This window comes from Chionomys nivalis, chromosome 2 (genome assembly GCF_950005125.1).
Source record: "Chionomys nivalis chromosome 2, mChiNiv1.1, whole genome shotgun sequence".
Lineage (NCBI taxonomy): Eukaryota > Metazoa > Chordata > Mammalia > Rodentia > Cricetidae > Chionomys > Chionomys nivalis.
Window position 1 is genome coordinate 13231280 of NC_080087.1, and position 17517 is coordinate 13248796.

At 43.3% G+C, this 17517-nt stretch overlaps 1 protein-coding gene across 4 annotated transcripts in view; it reads right to left on the reverse strand.

Annotated features, from left to right (window-relative positions):
• Arid1b (AT-rich interaction domain 1B) overlaps positions 1 to 17517 on the reverse strand; it is a 357367-nt gene that overhangs the window by 298145 nt on the left and 41705 nt on the right. For all 4 annotated transcript variants that reach the window (XM_057757693.1, XM_057757703.1, XM_057757684.1 and 1 more), the window contains exon 2: positions 12865 to 13059. In XM_057757693.1, the coding sequence (XP_057613676.1) occupies positions 12865 to 13059 (195 nt within the window). The remainder of the gene's footprint in view (positions 1 to 12864; positions 13060 to 17517) is intronic.

Genomic DNA, 17517 nt, shown 5'->3' on the forward strand with positions numbered 1-17517 from the left:
GAACTACCTAAAGTGTCCCATGATGCATCTGATGCATGAAGACTCAGAACAGTGATTGTTGGCATACAAAGGGGTTCCAAAATAGCCTAGAATGGAGTGTAACAAAAGTTTATTTATTTGGGAATGAACTCACAGAAAGAATAGCGATTTTCAGTCCTCTGCATGTACTGGGAACTGGAACTGAATTCAGCAGCCAAGAGGCCTAGACACGCTTTCATCTGCATTTATAGTACATGAGACCATGCCCAAAGTGGGCCGGTATCTTAAAGGCTATTGGCTGAAGGAATTCCCATAGCATGTCCCCTTTTATCTAAAGAAGACAGTTTTAAGCCTAATACAAAACTATATACAGTAAGAACAAATATCAAGTATTGTCTAGGGAAAAGAAGAGGCAAAGACATACATAAAAATTAGAATTACAACCAGTATGAACAATATCAAACAAGAAACATATGCCAAATGTTTCAATAGTTATCCTATCCTAAGGAATCTGAGTCTTATATTAAAAATGGCTTGGCTAAGTCATGAGAGGAAAGTAACTATGATTATCTAGTTCTCAACCCCATCAAAGATCTGAGAAGGACAAAAATATTACCTGAGTAAACAGGAAGTGCAATCAAGCAACTTCTAAAAGGTGCAAGAAATGACAGAGACAACTGGCTACCTGGGCAATCATCCAAAGTCAAATTTGCAATGTTGGGGTATCCACCTTTGGCTAAAGCCTAGAGTATCTGACAGACCATTTTCAGAGGCAGGAAGTTTTAAAAACTGTCTTACTGTGTCTTGGCAAGGACTGGCAGTCTCTTTGTTGTATCCTGCTTGTTCAGTCTGGACACTATGCATTTTGTCAGTGGTCGAGGCAGGGGCAGTTCTCTGTCCAAAGGGCAGTTTTGCCAAGAAGAAAACAAGCTCCAAATGGAGTGTCTTCCATGCCCAACATTCTCTCAAGAATAGACAGAGGTAACAAACCATGAGCCTCATGGTAAAATACAAAATGATAGAAATGGGTTAATTTAAGATATAAGAGCTAGCTAAGAAAATACCTGAACTATTGACCAAACAGTGGTGTAATTGATATAGTTTCTGTGTGATTATTTGGGTCTGGGCAGCTGGGAAACGAACAAGTCTCTATTTACAAAATATCATCTGGGGCATGAATCCACACAAGACCTAAAAAAGCTTAAAGAAAAAAAAAATAGGGCTTTTAGACCCACAAAAACGGGAGACAAGAGCAGCTTTTTGGTAGCCATTTTTTTGGGGGGGGGTTCTTTTTTTTTTTTTTTTTTCAGATAGGCTCTGTTTGCAAGCCACAAGCAGAGGTGCAGGTCCATTAAGAGACGGCTTCCTGACTCAGCATTAGCAGCAAAAACTGCATGGCTTTTAAGAGATGGCAGCTCTGGCTCTTTCGTGAAGTCCTGCAGTTAAAGGGGATTTGTGAGCAGCATGCTACTAGTTGCTTAATGGTGACATAGAACTACTGCATCCCTGAAGCTGGGGTGGTGAGCATGGCTCGCAGAGGCAGTGAACATATCTCTGCCATGTTGGACTGGGCAGAGCCAACAGGCAGGGCCATGGAGTTGGTCCTAGCCACACCCACTTAGCATTAAAAAAAAAAGAGGCGCTCCTGGTCAGAAAAAGATTACAGACACACAATAATAAACCTTTAAACAAGTCAAATTGTGTATAAAATCTGTATATAGGCTTGGGAGAGAGAGGAAAAAGTATAGACAGTTATAAAAAGAAGTAATAGTTTAAAAAAATAAGAATATAGACAGACAGATTAAAGGAGTAAAGATAATATTTATAAAAATAGAGTAAAAAAGTCACACAAAGATGGAAAATACAGAGAGAGTCTGGCTTATGTATGTTATTGTGTTTTCTCTGAATGTTTTGACTGTGAATGAACTAACTACAGAGAGAATTTTCCAGGCTGCTAAGCTAAACCAATATATATTTTAAAGGTATTTTGACTTCAAAATTTGAGTTTAAGGATTTGTTACTTTGGAAAAGAAGTTCTGCTTTGTTTCTACAGAGGATGAGAACCTGTGGATTTCTTCCAGGCTAATGTGGTTTGATGGAACAAGATCCCCAAAAGGTCTCCATGAACCCTAAAAATACTTTGCCCAACAGCAGGAAGCAGTTTGGAGAAAACAATGACCAAATTCACAAAATGATTATGTATAAATACTTGTTTTCATTTAAAGAGGATTGATTATAAATGGTCAAGTAGTCACAGTCAATCTCTCTCTAAAAGAAAGGGGGAATATGATATAAAGATGAATACATTCCATTGGTATGGACTTTGGTCTATAGATACAAATTTAAAGGCGATTTGCTACACTGTGTATATGTATTTCTGCTCTTGAGTAAGGTATTGTGTTTCTGTAGCTCATTTTAAAATGTAATGTATAGTTAAGAAATACAGATTAATAGTCTTCTATAATAATCAAGCTTTTAGTCATGTTAGTTAGGTATTCTAGATATATAGAGATATACTTCAGTTAGATAGATAGTCTTCAACACTTCAAAGACCTACGGAATATGGCATTTAAAATGTTTTAAGAACTTAAGACTTTTCTCCACAGTGAGGCATGTCTGCTCCTGGTAGCACCAATTACTTCAAGAGAAAGACGGACATCAAAGAGGCCTCTTATGGAGTTTGCTAGCCACTGGGTAAGAAACTGCTCTTGCCTAGACTAATCGATGGTATGCTGTATGAACTAGACATGAAGGACCCACAGAAAAGTGACTGCTGAACTTTCCAAAGGATGGGATGGTCCTTAAGGGTTCCTGCTTCACAGAGGAAACTGTCAGACATTCTGCAGGACACAGAAGAAAGCAACTGATGAACTTTGTCATTACAGGGCAGAACAAATTTTCAAATTTCCTGCTTCATGGAAAAGTCTGTTGGATACTATGGGCCAACTATGGGGGCTGAATATGGATGCCCAAACATTACAGAAGAAATTTGGGTGACTGTCCAGGCAGAAAGATGTCTCTGTCGTTTCTAGAACTTTGGAAGTTACAATGCACTTCCTATTTACTTAGGTAATATTATATCCACCTGGGGTCTTTGAAGAGTTGCAGACAAATAGTTATAGTTTTCCTTAGTTATGATAAAAAAATAAATTAGATATAAAACTTTAGACTCAAAGATAGGATGGATGATATTTTCTTTTATCAAAGATAAAATACTTTAGTCAATTGTAAATGAAATAAATATTGTAACTATAATTCTTGTTTGGTAACTGCTTTGAATATATAATTTTATTATGTTAAAGATAAAACCTTCCTTTTTATTTAGACAGAAAGGGGGAAATAATGTGGGATGTCCTTCAGTATATGTGTTGCTTTTATTAGCTAATGAATAAGGCTGCTTTGGCCTATTGCGGCAGGGCATAATATAGCCAGGCTATAAGAGATATACATAGAGAGATTAGGCAGCATCAGAGACACCATGTAGCTACCAAAGGAAGAAGGACACCAGAACCTTACCACCGGTATGCCACAGCCTGGTGGCAAGACACAGATTAATAGAAATGGGTTAATTTAAGATGTAAGAGTTAATAAGAAGCCTGAGTTAATAGGCCAAATGCTGTTGTAATTAATATAGTTTCTGTGTGATTACTCAGGATTGGGTGGCTGGGAAACAATGAGCAGACTCTGTCTACAAGTGATATCCCCAGGTTACTGCTCCTGCTCTTCACTACTGAAGCTAATGTGGAGGACATCAGCAAGGCCTCCGAGCAAATGACCAGCTCTTCCCAGCAATCAGCTGGTTTTACAAGGGAATTCTACTCTTTCCCCTTCCCCTTCCTTTTCCCCTTTCTCTTCCACCACTCAAATTTGGCCAGTTCCTGGGGAGAAGATCCCATCATGTGTCTCCTGATCTGGGACAAGCAGCACACTCAAGAAGATGAGGGAAAGAAATTCTCTCCATAGGCACAAGCACATCAGCTGGGTAAGAAGTGACTACTGCAACACCCAAGACAAGAGTCAAGCCAGGCCTGTCAAGAGGCCACGTAAGCCAGAGGAAGGCCCCTTTCTGGTGCCCTTTCACGGGCTAAATGTGGTGTGCTCCGACTACCCTTCTCCCCAGGTATTCCTAAAACCAGTCAGGATGAAATTGGCAACCAGGAAACATCTAGCCCTCACTATCCATCTTCAAAAGCCTCTGCATAAAGATCTGTTCTCTCTACATCTGGGCACCCCAGCCTGGCCAGCCTTCCTGGGGTATGTCTGAACAGGAGCACCCTTCCCAGCCTTTCAGGAACCCAGCACTGCAGCTGTCCTGGGAAGCCAGCATGGTTACCACCACTAAATAAGATGTGATCATCTTAGCAAAGGCAGATTTCTGTATTTCATTCCGACATCTGCACATTCTGCAATTAGGCTTACTTTGTTCTGAATGTTTGCTATTGTACAAACGTTGACCTGAATCATAGCCCTTGACCGACCAGACTGAACAGGTCCAAAAGGTGGCTAGCTAGTTGGATAGTTGGCTGGTTGACTGGTTGGCTCTTTAGCTGGTTAACTGGTAGGTTGGTTGGTTGGCTGGTTGGTTAGCTGGCTGGTTACTTGATTAGTTTGTAGAGTGGCTGATTGGCTGACTACTCAGTTAAGTAGTTAAAATGTTCTTACTCTGAATCAGTACCAATAGAGATGAATTTGGCTATCTTGTTGAATACGAATTTGGCTCATTTTGTAGAATACAATCTGTTTATACATATTTCCCCATAGAAACTGGGAAACTAGGTAATTTCCACTTTCTTATATTATCTAGTAACCCAAATTCAGTGTGGAACTATTGCAAGTAGGTAAGAGATGTCTCTGATAAATGTTTATATGCAATTCCTATATACAGATCTGAGCTCTCAAACTTCCAGAAATTTCTAATACCTCCAGAAGGGTAGGTTCCTCTCAAGGCCCAAGAAAGCTTGGATTACACAGGACTCCCTGGCTCGAAGGAGGTATCCCAATGACTTCTCTCTCCCAGGCCCTGCCCCCCACCCCCGCACACACACAGAGTAGCAGCACCTTCTTTAATTTTACTCACAAGCACAGAATTATCTTTCAATTTTATTTTTCAAGACTGTAAGAGCAAATATCTGCAATTACATATAAAATAATCAAACTGCCATTAAGAATGTAACTATCTAGGAACATAAAAATAAAAACCTTCTTTTTAACCTTTAGAGAAGACCCATCTTAAAATATAAAGCAAGCCATACAGTCCCTGTTAGGGGTTAAAAAGGAACGAAAGTGATGGTTCAGAATAATCAGGCTTCATTTACACAATTTACCTTTGTTTTGCTGCCCAGGCTTCTTTTCAGACCACTGACAAACTGAGAGCTTCTCCTTGCCTCTTTTGCAACTCTGAGTAAAGCGTGTTAGCCTGACAGTCTGCCACATTAATAGACCACGCGTCTACACATGACAGGTATTCAGAAAACATTTTGCCCAAGAATAACTCCACAGGTAAAAAGTTTAAAAGATCACACTGCGTTCATCCCAACAATTCCCTGGAGACTCCTTTGGTCTTAGAAAGAACTTTTGACATTGCGGGTAGTAGTTATGTCTGTACAATTTGTCAAGCCATTAGCCCATTCAAGATCGTTAAGTGACCAGACTAAAATCTTATACCGAAGTCAAAGGTCATTCGCTCACTGGTACTTCAAAGGTAAAAGCCAAGCCAGGAAATCTGGTAGTCAACCCCCTTAATTATAGAGATAAACACAGTGGGGTGGGATCCAGGGCTTTCCATCATCACAAACAGGTTAATTAATCGGCAAAGACTATGTTGTCCCAGTTAGGGTTTCTGGGTCGATTCCAGTCCTTTAGGGTGGGGTAACTTCCTGACTTATTGCTATCAAACAAGTCTGGAAGTGCTCTAATGCTCACGGCAGCTGCCCACAGTGGCTGGGCCACTGCAGTCATATGGCATAAGCACAGGCATCTCCAGCAGTCAGTCCTCAGGGCACCAAACTGACTTCAGAGACACCAACCTCTGAAGAGTCTGAGAAACACCCAAACTAATATGACACTTGCTCTCTCTTAGTTTATCTTGTGGGGTTTTTGTTGTTTTGTTTTTCAGAGAACAGTGGACAAATGTGGTTGATTGATTCCACTGACAACAACTGTTAGCCTTAGTGCTAAAATTTTTACATAAATATATTACTGCTTTTTGAGTGACAAGTGAGAAATTTATTTAAAACATATTAAAGTGATTCTAAAACTATTTGAAATAATCACTTATGATTTTCATACATTAAAAGTAAAACTACCGGGGCTAGAGACACGGTTCAGTAGTTAAGAGCACCGAAAGTTCTTCCAGAGGAACTAAGTTCAATTCCTAGCACCCACGTGGCTACTCACAGCTACCTGATACTACTGTTCAGGAGATCTGACACCCTCACACAGACATATATGCAGGCAAAACACCAATGCACATAAAATAAAAATAAATCATTAAAAAGCTTGCACTTACACAAGAAAAAAAGAATTTAAAAAAACATAAAACAAAACCAAAACAGAAAATTTGACAGGTATTTGGGGTTGGAGTCTCTATATGTGCATTACACAGGAGAAATCATATATAAAAGAAAGCAGCATGAACACTGGAGGACAGAGGCTATTCTGCCCCTAGAACAATATAAATGCTCTATGAAAAACAAATGCCAATGTGGCTTTCCAAACCAAAGATGAAAGCAGCTCACATTTCTCATTAAATTTCCAAGAATAGCTGAGCGGTGGTGCCGCACGCCTTTAATCCCAGCACTCAGAAGGCAGAAGCAGGCAATCTTTATGAGTTCGAGGCCAGCCTGGAGTTCCAGTACAGGCTCCAAAGCTACAGAGAAGCCCTGTCTCGGGAGGAAAAAACTCCCAAGAATAATCTCATCCTGTCTTACTTATATAAAAAGGTAAAGATTTGAATGAAGGTCTACACAGAGCTCACAGTGTGCTCTCTTCTAATACGAGTTTAGTGACAACGTCACAGTGCTTCAAAGGTGTTTCAATCTAACTACAATGTAAGAAGCTAGTGTTCCAGAAATTTACATTTTAAGGAGTAAATATGGTACTCTATCTATAAATTCTCTCAGAAATATTTTCTTGGTAAGAAACTCCATCAACAAGGAACTCTGGCACCAACCCTGGTGGCATCTGCTATCTATCCTCATGGACGCAGGTGTGTGATCTGTAAGAGTCTTGTTGACAAACTGTAAATACATGCATGCTCACTGCAAAAGACCTGAAGGAGCCAGACAGACGAGGCCAATGAAAGGCCATTTTTTATACAAATGTTCAAAACCTGAGAAATGTAAGCATCTCAGGTACAAAGCAAAGCTGCTTGCCTCCAGTCTCTGGGCACACAGGACAACCAACAAAAATGCTATGGACCACACAGCCAATAAATCCCACAGCATTTCATAGCTGTAACAGCAAAATGCCTGCCTTCATCTTATTTAGTTAAGGGTTTACATGTATGTATGTATATAACAGAAAATATATTTAGCATATGGGATACATTACATGAAAATGCCACTGCCCCACAAATGTTCCATAAGCAAGTGTGTGAGCATGCATGCAGGGATGTCTGTAGGCGCCTGTGAAGTTACCCAAAACTCCAAGAGTCTAAGTGTAAACACACCGGGCACCTACTCCTCCTCATTGCCCCACGTCAAGTCTTCCTCCTTCATCCAATCACACTCCTCAAAAGTAGGAGACCTGAGCGTTCTTAGACGAGACTAAAACCATGCCTTTTTACACACGCAGGGAGAGAACCAGTAACAAGTATTTCACATCAAAATACAACAACAACAAAAAGCCCTACGGGAATGTTGTCTGACGCAGTCTTTGCTCCATGAAGCCTCCCTTTCATAGTAACTGTTCAAATTCTATCAAAATATGACTTTCAAGTAAATGCAAAAAAAAAAAAAATTCTACACTACACCAAAAATATAGTAACAGAGGTAAGAATCCTGGAAACTGCCCAGCTGCCTGAATAGTCACGAAGAAAAGATCCATTTTCGCCCAACAATTGCAATGTTTGTCTCCTTTTTAGAAACATCTACCGCCAAAATAAGCATGTGCACTCCGAGATGCGATCTGGCTGCGAAGATGGCCCCAGAGAGAAATGCTTCTGTTCCGAAATAAACATCTTACTCCAAACGCGCAGTGGAGGAGATATGGCCAGATAGCAGAGATGGTAAACAAACACAGACTAGAATGTCCGCTTCATCTGAAGTCATCCTCAAAGGAATCTGCTCTTAATTTAGTTTCCATCTCAGTATAAACTGGTATGCTCCGGTACAACACCCTAACGAAATTACTAACTTCTACTGAATTTGGCCACTTTCAAAACAATAATCATGTCCCGTGCTTTACTGTAAAGGTCTTCAAAAAACAACACTTTGTAAAAACTAAAGAAAGTTGGGTTTTCTCATAAAAGGGTTTTCTCATAAAAACACATGCGGAGTGTGGTGGCACAGGTTTTAATCAGAGCACTGGGGAGACGGAGAGAGGGGAATTGCTGGGTTCCAGCCTGGCTCACCTGTTTGAGAGAAAGACACTGTATAAGAAAAAGGAAGGAGGGAGGGAGGGAGGGACTAAGCTAAAAACAGGGATTTCTAATTCCTTCCATTTCCCCAGCTGTATAATGACCACGCCTCCTGCTCCCGAATTGCAGCGTGATAAAGATACTAACCCATTGGCTCCCAAACCTGGGAGAGAGCCTCTGAAGGTATCTGAAATCTACTGACACAAATGAATAGCAGCTTCTATGGTCTACGATCTTTCACTGCTAGTTATTTTATATAAAACTCTCTAGGGTGAGCAGGCAAAGACCGCGTTAAATGAGCAAAGAAGCCGAGAAAAACGAAGCCAGGCTTTGCACATGCACACCCCTGATCCAGCCAAGAACGCCCTTGCTGCTTCTTTAGGCAAAAAAGCAAACTGAAAATCCAGCCACTGTGTGGCAAGCCACACCTTTGTGTGGCTCTGTACTAGAGGAAGTCAACAGTATGCTTCTGCTAATCACCAGGTCTGCTCCAGGACCTGGAGGCGGAACATTCTCCACAGAGCAGAGAAAATTCATTCCCCCTAAACTCAAAAAAAAAAAAAAAAACAAAAAAAAAAAACAAACAAACAAAACAGACGAGCTTTTAGGGCTGTGCAAAGCTGACCTGTTTGGGCATGCATCTGCCTGGTGACGTGGGAGAGCAAGGACTGAAGACCACAAATCCAGTTCCAGTCCATAAAGACTAAAGTAGCGCGCTATTATCACACCATGCTTCAATAAGTCAGTCATGGGTACATTTCAAATCTAAAACTACCATGACACAAATCAAGACCATCGTGTTTAATGCTAGTATCAAACGCTCGGTGGCCACTCCCTCCCACTGAGAGACGCAAAATAAGCAGAGACGCTGTGGACTTGAGATCCCATCCGAGCACTACGGTTCTAGTGGGACACACATTTAAAATTCCTATCACAGGAGCAGAACGCCAGCCAAGAATCAAACTGTGACCCCTGAGCCAAAGGCAACTTACCACTCAGCTGGTAAGTGGGCAACTCAATTTACAAAGCTGAATTCCTGCATTTTAATCCTCTGCAGAAATACATGAGCAATGCTAAATGAACTGGATGCAGCTCATTAGAGGTTCACAAACCAAACACAGGAAACTGGACGGCATCCAAAGCAAAGCCATGCCTAGGTGGCGATGTCCACTCAATGAACACTCAACGTCATAATTATCTTCCAGCCTTTTCTCTGAAGAACATTAGTCCTGTACTTATGCTCTATCACAATGCTGAGCCAATTACACTGATCCTAAGAAAAGACGATAGGACCAGCATAGCAGCTAGTGCCTGGACCTTACTGCGTACACGTTTATAATTTCCAGATCTCGGAGGGGAAAAAAAAGACCAAAGCCCAGTACAGTGACACACAGTGTGTGTACACACGAACTACCAGCTATTTCTCAAAACCACTACTAATTACTCCGTTTTGGACTATTAAGAACTGTTCCCTGGATTTGGTATTACAAATGCCGTATGAACTGAGGGAGGGTGTGCCTCAGCACGTGAGTGCTGCGAGCATCTGTGAAGCCCTGAGTTCAATCCCCAGCACTTGGGGGAGGAAGGGGGAATCAGTATCTGAAGCTGTGTCTCCTTTACAATGTTAACAAACATTCAAACATAAATCTATCCCCAGTTATTTTCTGAAATTTCAAAATGAGGCAAAGCAGTCTTATAAATGAGTGAGGGGGTGAAATTCAGCAGACAGAGCCCTAATCATGATTAACTTGTTATGAAAGCTTGAGATCTTCCACAGCTGGGCTATTCGCCTTCTCACCTAACTTACTATCTTCATTATCAAAAAGATCCGTGCACCGGAATTGGACATTCCTTTTTGGTTAGCAGAAAACACCCAAACTAAAATTTCAATTAAAAGTGTGCTGAGGAGCCAGGCGATGGTGACGCACACCTTTAATCCCAGCACTCGGGAGGCAGAGGCAGGTGGATCTCTGTGAATTCGAGACCAGCCTGGTCTACAGAGCTAGTTCCAGGACAGGCTCCAAAGCCACAGAGAAACCCTGTCTCGAAAAACCAAAAAAAAAGGTGTGCTGAGGGCAGGAGAGATGATTCAATGGGCAAGGATGCTTGCCAAAAGCCTGAACTGAGTTCAACTGCTGGGCCCCACCCCGCGTGGTGGAAGGACAGAAGCAACTCCTTCTGTCCTTTGACTTCCACACACATGCTGTGACTTATACTAATGTTTTTAAAAAAATCACACAAGTGGTGACAAACAACTTTAATCCCAGCACTCAGGAGGCAGAAGCAGGTGGATCTCTGTGAGTTCAAGACCAGCTGGTCTACAGAGCAAGTTCCAGGACAGCCAAGGCTGCACAGAGAAGCTCTTTCTCAAAAAGTCAAAAAAATAAATAAAGGGAAGAAGGAATGAATGAATTAATGAATAAATAAGTAAATATCACACAGAAAGCATTTGCTACAATACTTGATGGATAATCAGCAATTTGTTCAAGTAAATCTAAGAGTTACCAGATTTCAAAGGCATGTAAAGATCATGATGGGGTTATATAAAACCAAAAAGGTAAGAAAACTGAGACTGTATTTCAGTGCGGACATACTTTTACCCCACACACTGGAGGAAGAGAATAATGTAAGGAGATTTCCTCGGTAACCATTCTTCACAGACTTTCTGTATTTGGCTCTCACTCTGGCTCAACAAACTAGGCCAATGTCTAAAACTAGCAGGACTTGAACTCAGAAGAGAGATGAGTCTGCAGCTCCCCCGGGAATGCCTTCCCAACCTGGCATCAAGGAAACGGGCTGGGAACCAAGAGCGCTAGCATCCCAAGGCTTCAGCCCCTGCTTTCACTGCCTCTCTGCCTCTCTCCTTCTGCAGCAGACAGAACTGTTCACCCATCAGATGGACTGCGAGTGTCACGAGGCCTTCAGCTTCCTGCTGCACAGGGCTCCTTTTTTCACAGAGAGGAAGTAAACTCTAACAACACAAAGGTTCTTGGTTGGGGTTGGCAGCCGAGAGTCACTTTCTTATTTATCAATTACCTCCCCACCCCACCCCCACAATCAGAAGCGCCAACTCTGGAGAAAGTAAAGCCTGGCAGAAGAAAGAGTAACCTGGGGTAACAAGAGGCAAAGGGTAACCTGGGGTAACAGAAAGCAAGCTGATCCTTACACTCAGAGTTGTTCTTTGACAGTGTGGAGCTATATGCAATGTAAGGAACCACACTAGGACTGAAGAGCTGACCTAACTCCATCTTTCCTTTACCTGCAAGATGAGGACAGACAACACTCAGCTACAGAACACGGCCTCAAGAGCGAGCAGTGTGCAGCTCAACATCACATAAAATGTAGTCAACGGGTCTTCACATCCACTTTCTAGAGAAGTTTCCTCACAGAAGAGTTTCGGTGAAATGAGGAGTAGAAACTCCTGGGAGGAAGGTCTGTTAATGGCTGCCATGGCTTAAGGGGCAGCATTACAGGACTGCCCCAGTTCAGAGGCAGTAAAATCATTTCCCCCACTGCCAGGCACAGCCTTCCTGGTGCTCCCGGTCACTAAGCACCCTGACAAGCCTGAATCTAACTGTGTCCTTGGCAAGGCCTGTGCCTCCTCAGGCCAGCTGAACAAGCAAACTCTAAGACCCCAGAGACTGTGAGCTGATGCCGCTAGCTGAGCAGCCATGTATGGTTAACGACACTTGATTCTGAAAGGGAGAAAAAGATGGGGACTAGAAAGGCTTCTCCTATCCAAGACAACTAACCAAATTCACAAATGAAATCAGAAGTCTTTTCTAGACACAGCACAGAAATAGTCTAACAGAACAAACTTTCTGGGAAACTTAAGCTGATGCTAGCCCAGGCTGGTGGCAACATCTGTAATCCCACCACTGGGAGACCAAGCTTGAGGACAGCCTGGGCTAACACGATCAGACTAACTCAAACAACAACAGCAAAACAAAGCTTTGAAGGACCATGAAATCCTCCCTGAAGTCTGCTCACAGGCCCGCATCAGAGGAGTTAGCCTCAGAAATGTGAGGAAGTCAAGGTCACCGAGAGCAGCAAGACCGCAGTCTACCAAGCAGGAACTTTGTCTACTTTGTTGCAAGATCAATTTCCATTTTTAAAAAAGAAAAAAAAAAACAAAGTGAAAATGATCAATTTCATTGCAAGTTCAACTTTCCATCATTAACAAAGAAAAAAAGGGGGATAACACAGAACACCCACAAATTCTCTCAATACCAGTAACACAGAAATCAAAAAGAAAGAAAAAAAGCTACCACTACAACAGGTGAAGGCAGAGAGAAGCTGGTACCAACCTGCTGCTGTGGGTACTGCATGCCTCCCAGGGCCCCTGGAGCCCGGCCCTGCATGCTGAGGGGGTACCGCTGTGCGCCTGGGGGACCATAGGAGCCTCCTGGATATGGACTGCTCTGCTGCGGCTGGGAATGGGGGTGAGTACCCATCCCATACAACTGAGGCCTCTTCATCACCATTGGATCCATTGGACTGCCCTGTGAGGAAATAAAGAAGAGAGTTTATTAGCTATTACTTAGAACAAATGCAGACTCTGAATCTTAATACATACATAAAACACAACCATCTAAATCTTGAGATTAAAGACCACAACTCCAAAAAATACTAATCTAGAACATTAAAGAAAAGAGACATTTTCTTAAACTAACTTTCAGAAAGGATTTTAAAATAAAGAAGATCTAGAATCAATTATATAGAGAGCAATTATACATCTAAGTACCTAGAATCCTAAAAAGCACAGATAACGTGATTACTAATAAGGATAAAGATGACTGGCAGCACTTTTGATTCAAAGTATCACAGCGACGACATTTTAGACCTGAAACCTACAGAGCCTGAGGGAGCCTAGTGCCCTAGTATTCGCTGAAGTAAAAAGAAGAATTTTAGATAATGCAAAATGCTTTCAGATAAACATTTCCAAAGATAATGAGTGTGTAGCAATAGCCCCAGACTGGGAATCACAAGCTAGTAAACACCTTAGCAAAAACACTAGTTCAAAGCTAACTCTGAATTTATTTTTGGTCTGGTGAGTCAGTCCTAGGGTCTCAGGGCCAAGGCCAGAGAGGCAGGAGCAGAAGTCAAGTAGGGCCTTCCCAACCTGGGCTATCAGAGCAGCAGCCCTCGCCTGAGGCCACAAGGCCCATGGCACTCTCAAGCAGATCCTTCTCCCCAAACTAACTGTGTGCCAGGCTCCCACACAAGCTGGTGAGCACTCTCAGGAAGAGAGCTGCAGACTAACTGGGGAGCCAGGATCAGGGTGGGCGGGGGGGGGGGGGGGGCGTGCCAGAACTCCAACTTCAGAAGCGAAGCTGCCTGCTGTGTCTGAGGAGGGCATAGAGCATGGAAGCTACTGATATGTGTGATGCAGGAGACTGAAGATTTGCTGCAGAAGGCCGAGGCCAGAGCATGAGCCAAAGCCTGACAGGTCATCTCAGGCTGCCTCTTTCGATGACCCTCTGGGTGCTTTTATAGAAGGCTGTCACCAGAGCCACCTATCAGGACTGTTCTCTCAGGAAGTGGCTGAAAGCAGGGCCAGCTGCCATACTGGGCAGGTGAGATAGAGGTCCTGTGATGGACAGGCAGCAGTGATGAGACTTCACACACATACACACACACACACACACACACACACGAAGACTCAGAGTCTACGAAGTGATGGAAGGCGGGTGGTAAGGCACAGATTAAGTAAGGAATATGCAATGGAGGAAAGACTGGGAACCAATAGTGATGTTGGCATGAAAAGTGATGCTTCCAGGGGCACAAAGTAAATGTTCAATAAGCACAGGGTGAGTTAGCAAGTAAAGCCCATTCACTTTATTCAGGGAGAATGGCCAATGAGGCAGAGGATCAGGAATGTAAGGGCAGTTGGATATAGTTTGAGACTACATTAACAAGACCCTGTTTTGAAAGGCAATATGGGAGGGAAAGGAGGAACAGAGAGGATGATGGGTGGAAAAATAAATTGAGAGCAATACTATTTAGGCAAAGGGGGGACATGAACTACAAAGAAACCAAGTGTCTGAAACTGCAGTTAGAACTGCAGAGAGCATGTTGTCACGGAAGAGAAGGCAATCTCATGGAAGACAGAGCAGGTCTGCCACCCAAGCCCAGCAGGCCACACAGTCAAGGTGAAGGCCTGGAGGAACATTGGCTAGAGCAGGTACCTGCTGAGCTCTGCAGAGACACTGTTGCCAGCAGAACTGAGGCATAAGAGTGAGGGGGAAAGAGAAAGAGGAGCAGCAAGCAGTGAGCCCCACAACCCACAGCTGAGGAAGGGGAGAAGGGCCGCTTCTCCTCCCTCCATGTCCCCACCACAAGACTGCAGGTGGTCATTTCTCCTGGGAGTGAAATGACCCAGGGGAAGTCATCTGGGGAGGGGTTGTTTTTGTGACTTGATGACAGCTGTGTGCTCAGACTGTGATGATTTTAGTGGTGAGGTGTGCACTACATACTCGCAGGGAACAGGAATGAGCAGCCATGACAATGATGGAGAAGATGGGGGGCATCATGATCCTAGTACATGCAGGGATATGGGGTGCAGGGATACAGAGATCAGGGATGCCTGGATGCAGGGATACAGGGATCAGGGATGCCTGGATGCAGGGATACAGAGATCAGGGATGCCTGGATACAGGGATTCAGGGATCAGGGATGCAAGCAGCTGACACATTGTCTCAGCGGTAGGAGAAAAGAAAGGAACTATGGGAAACACCTGGCCTCAGTCAGAGGTCCCCCACCCCTCAGGGACAGCTCTGTGGGTGCAGATCCTACATGGACCGACACTGTGCAGGGCACAGAGGAAATGGGGTCACACCACCTAAGAAAATTCACAAGTTTGGGGATTTAAACTCTATTACTTTCACCAACCAAGAACACAACAACCTAAAATAACTGGAAATGAGCAAGAGCATATGGTTTCATTCAATCAGTACACTCCTCTTCCATAGCCCTGGCCTGCCTCGCAGACACACATGCTAGCATGCCTGTGGCAACAGCAAAATCTAGAACTAAGCATTTCCTCTGAATATTTACATTACAGTGTATGCTTGTGAAAGCAGGGTGTAATTTTTCTCCAGATTTTCTTTCCAACGATAAAGCAAGATTTTCTTTGGCAGTGTGAAAAATCAAGGTTGAGCCGGTAATTTCAAAACCAGCGAGGGAACAGCGGCCCACAGAGAGGCTGCACACATTCCCAATCAGGTCAGAGAGCTATCAGCACGGCTCTGCAGCAGCCCTGTGTGGGCATCGGTCAGGCAGCACGAACACGGGGCCTCTACTCTCCTCATTCTACACAGTGCCCAACCTAAACTGCGTAAGGAAAGCACAAGTCCAACTCGGTAGGAAGTGCAGATGCCTGCGCCGGGCACTACCACAGTGCAGCGCTTGCCTTACCCGTGACGAAACTGTTTCATAATATCTGTCTCAGCAACTCAGTCCAATTCAAGATGCAGCTAATTTGCACTCGAGTCAAAAATGTTAGCTTAACCCTGTGACTCCTGAAAATCAAGGACGTGAATTCAGCTCCTCTCTGCCTCCAAGGCATGGATCGCTCACGGGACTATGAAGCGCGTACCTACTCACATAACGCATATTATCTAATTCTATCCTTCTCTCCTTACGTCCTATTATTAGGCACTCATCCACAATCCAAATTCATCCCCTGTGAACCTGCTGATGTGAACATTAAAACATGCAGAGAAGGATCTCAGCTCCTCACTACGAGAACATCAATCAAAACCAAAACTTTTCCTGAAAAGCTAAAGGCTAGGTTAGGCCTCGTGTGCACATAGACCCTTTAATAATTTTGTTTGTTATCGTTCGTCCTGTTGGAATACTTTTAGAGTATGACCATCTTCATTTCTCACACAGAAGGCATGCTGTTCCAGGCACCGTCCACAGTCATCGGTCCTCAAGCACCTCACTGGGTGGGGTTTTCCTCTCCTGGCAGTATCCCACAATGCTACACCTGTGTGTCAACCCCACAAGACATCCATTGCCAGACTGGATTTTAGTACTTGCTAAGTCTCTGTGTTCACACAGCCGTGCTCTTCCCCCTCTCTCTCCAGGACACACACACTTGATTTGCCTGGTCTTTCTTGGGGGCCTAATGTCTTCCAACAGGCTCTGCTGTCCCATCCTGGGAAGAACGGCCTGAGGACGAGTACGGCAGAGTTTTAAAGCATGGTGTTCAGATTCTAAGCACACTGGTAACCGAGTCCAGCTATATTCTGGCTTCCGAAAGCTGACCTGAGAATTCCCTTTTGTAAATTGCCCAAGCCAAAAGATACAAAAGATAGCAGCTCGTGTATCTGAAGCATAATTTAGATCGCCATTCAGAGTCACCTTATCAGAATATGCCTAGTATGCATTTATAGTAAAGATACCTATGTAATGTAACTTTATCCCTGAATATCAAATTAAGGGCCTAATTTACTAAAAGTTTTGCTATGATTTTCTTAGCCCAGTTCCCTAAACCACAAATTGGATAAAGATATTTGCAAAACCCCCAGAAAGAACCATCACAAGTCAACCCACAACTGTCTGCACATCCAGCTACTACAAGAGCTCACAGAAAGGAAAGGCCTCTCTCTTCTCACTGATGGGAAGTAGTCTCCTGCTGGTAATATTCCAATCACCTACAGAGCTGACAAAAGTAACTAAGCCCAGTATGAATAAGTATTTGAACAAACAGGTATAAAAAGTATAAATGGAAGCTAGCAAGAGGGCTAGTGGGTGAAGTTCTTATCAACAACCTGAGTGGGACCCCTAGGATCCCCATAATAGAAGGAGGCAACCGACTTCTGCTGCTACGGGATAATCCTTTTGTACACTATGAAGATGTGTCTTTGCCAAGGCGCCTTCTGACTGGTTTAATAAAGAGCTGAATGGCCAAAAACTAAGCAGGAGAGAATAGGTGGGACTTCCGGGCAGAGAGA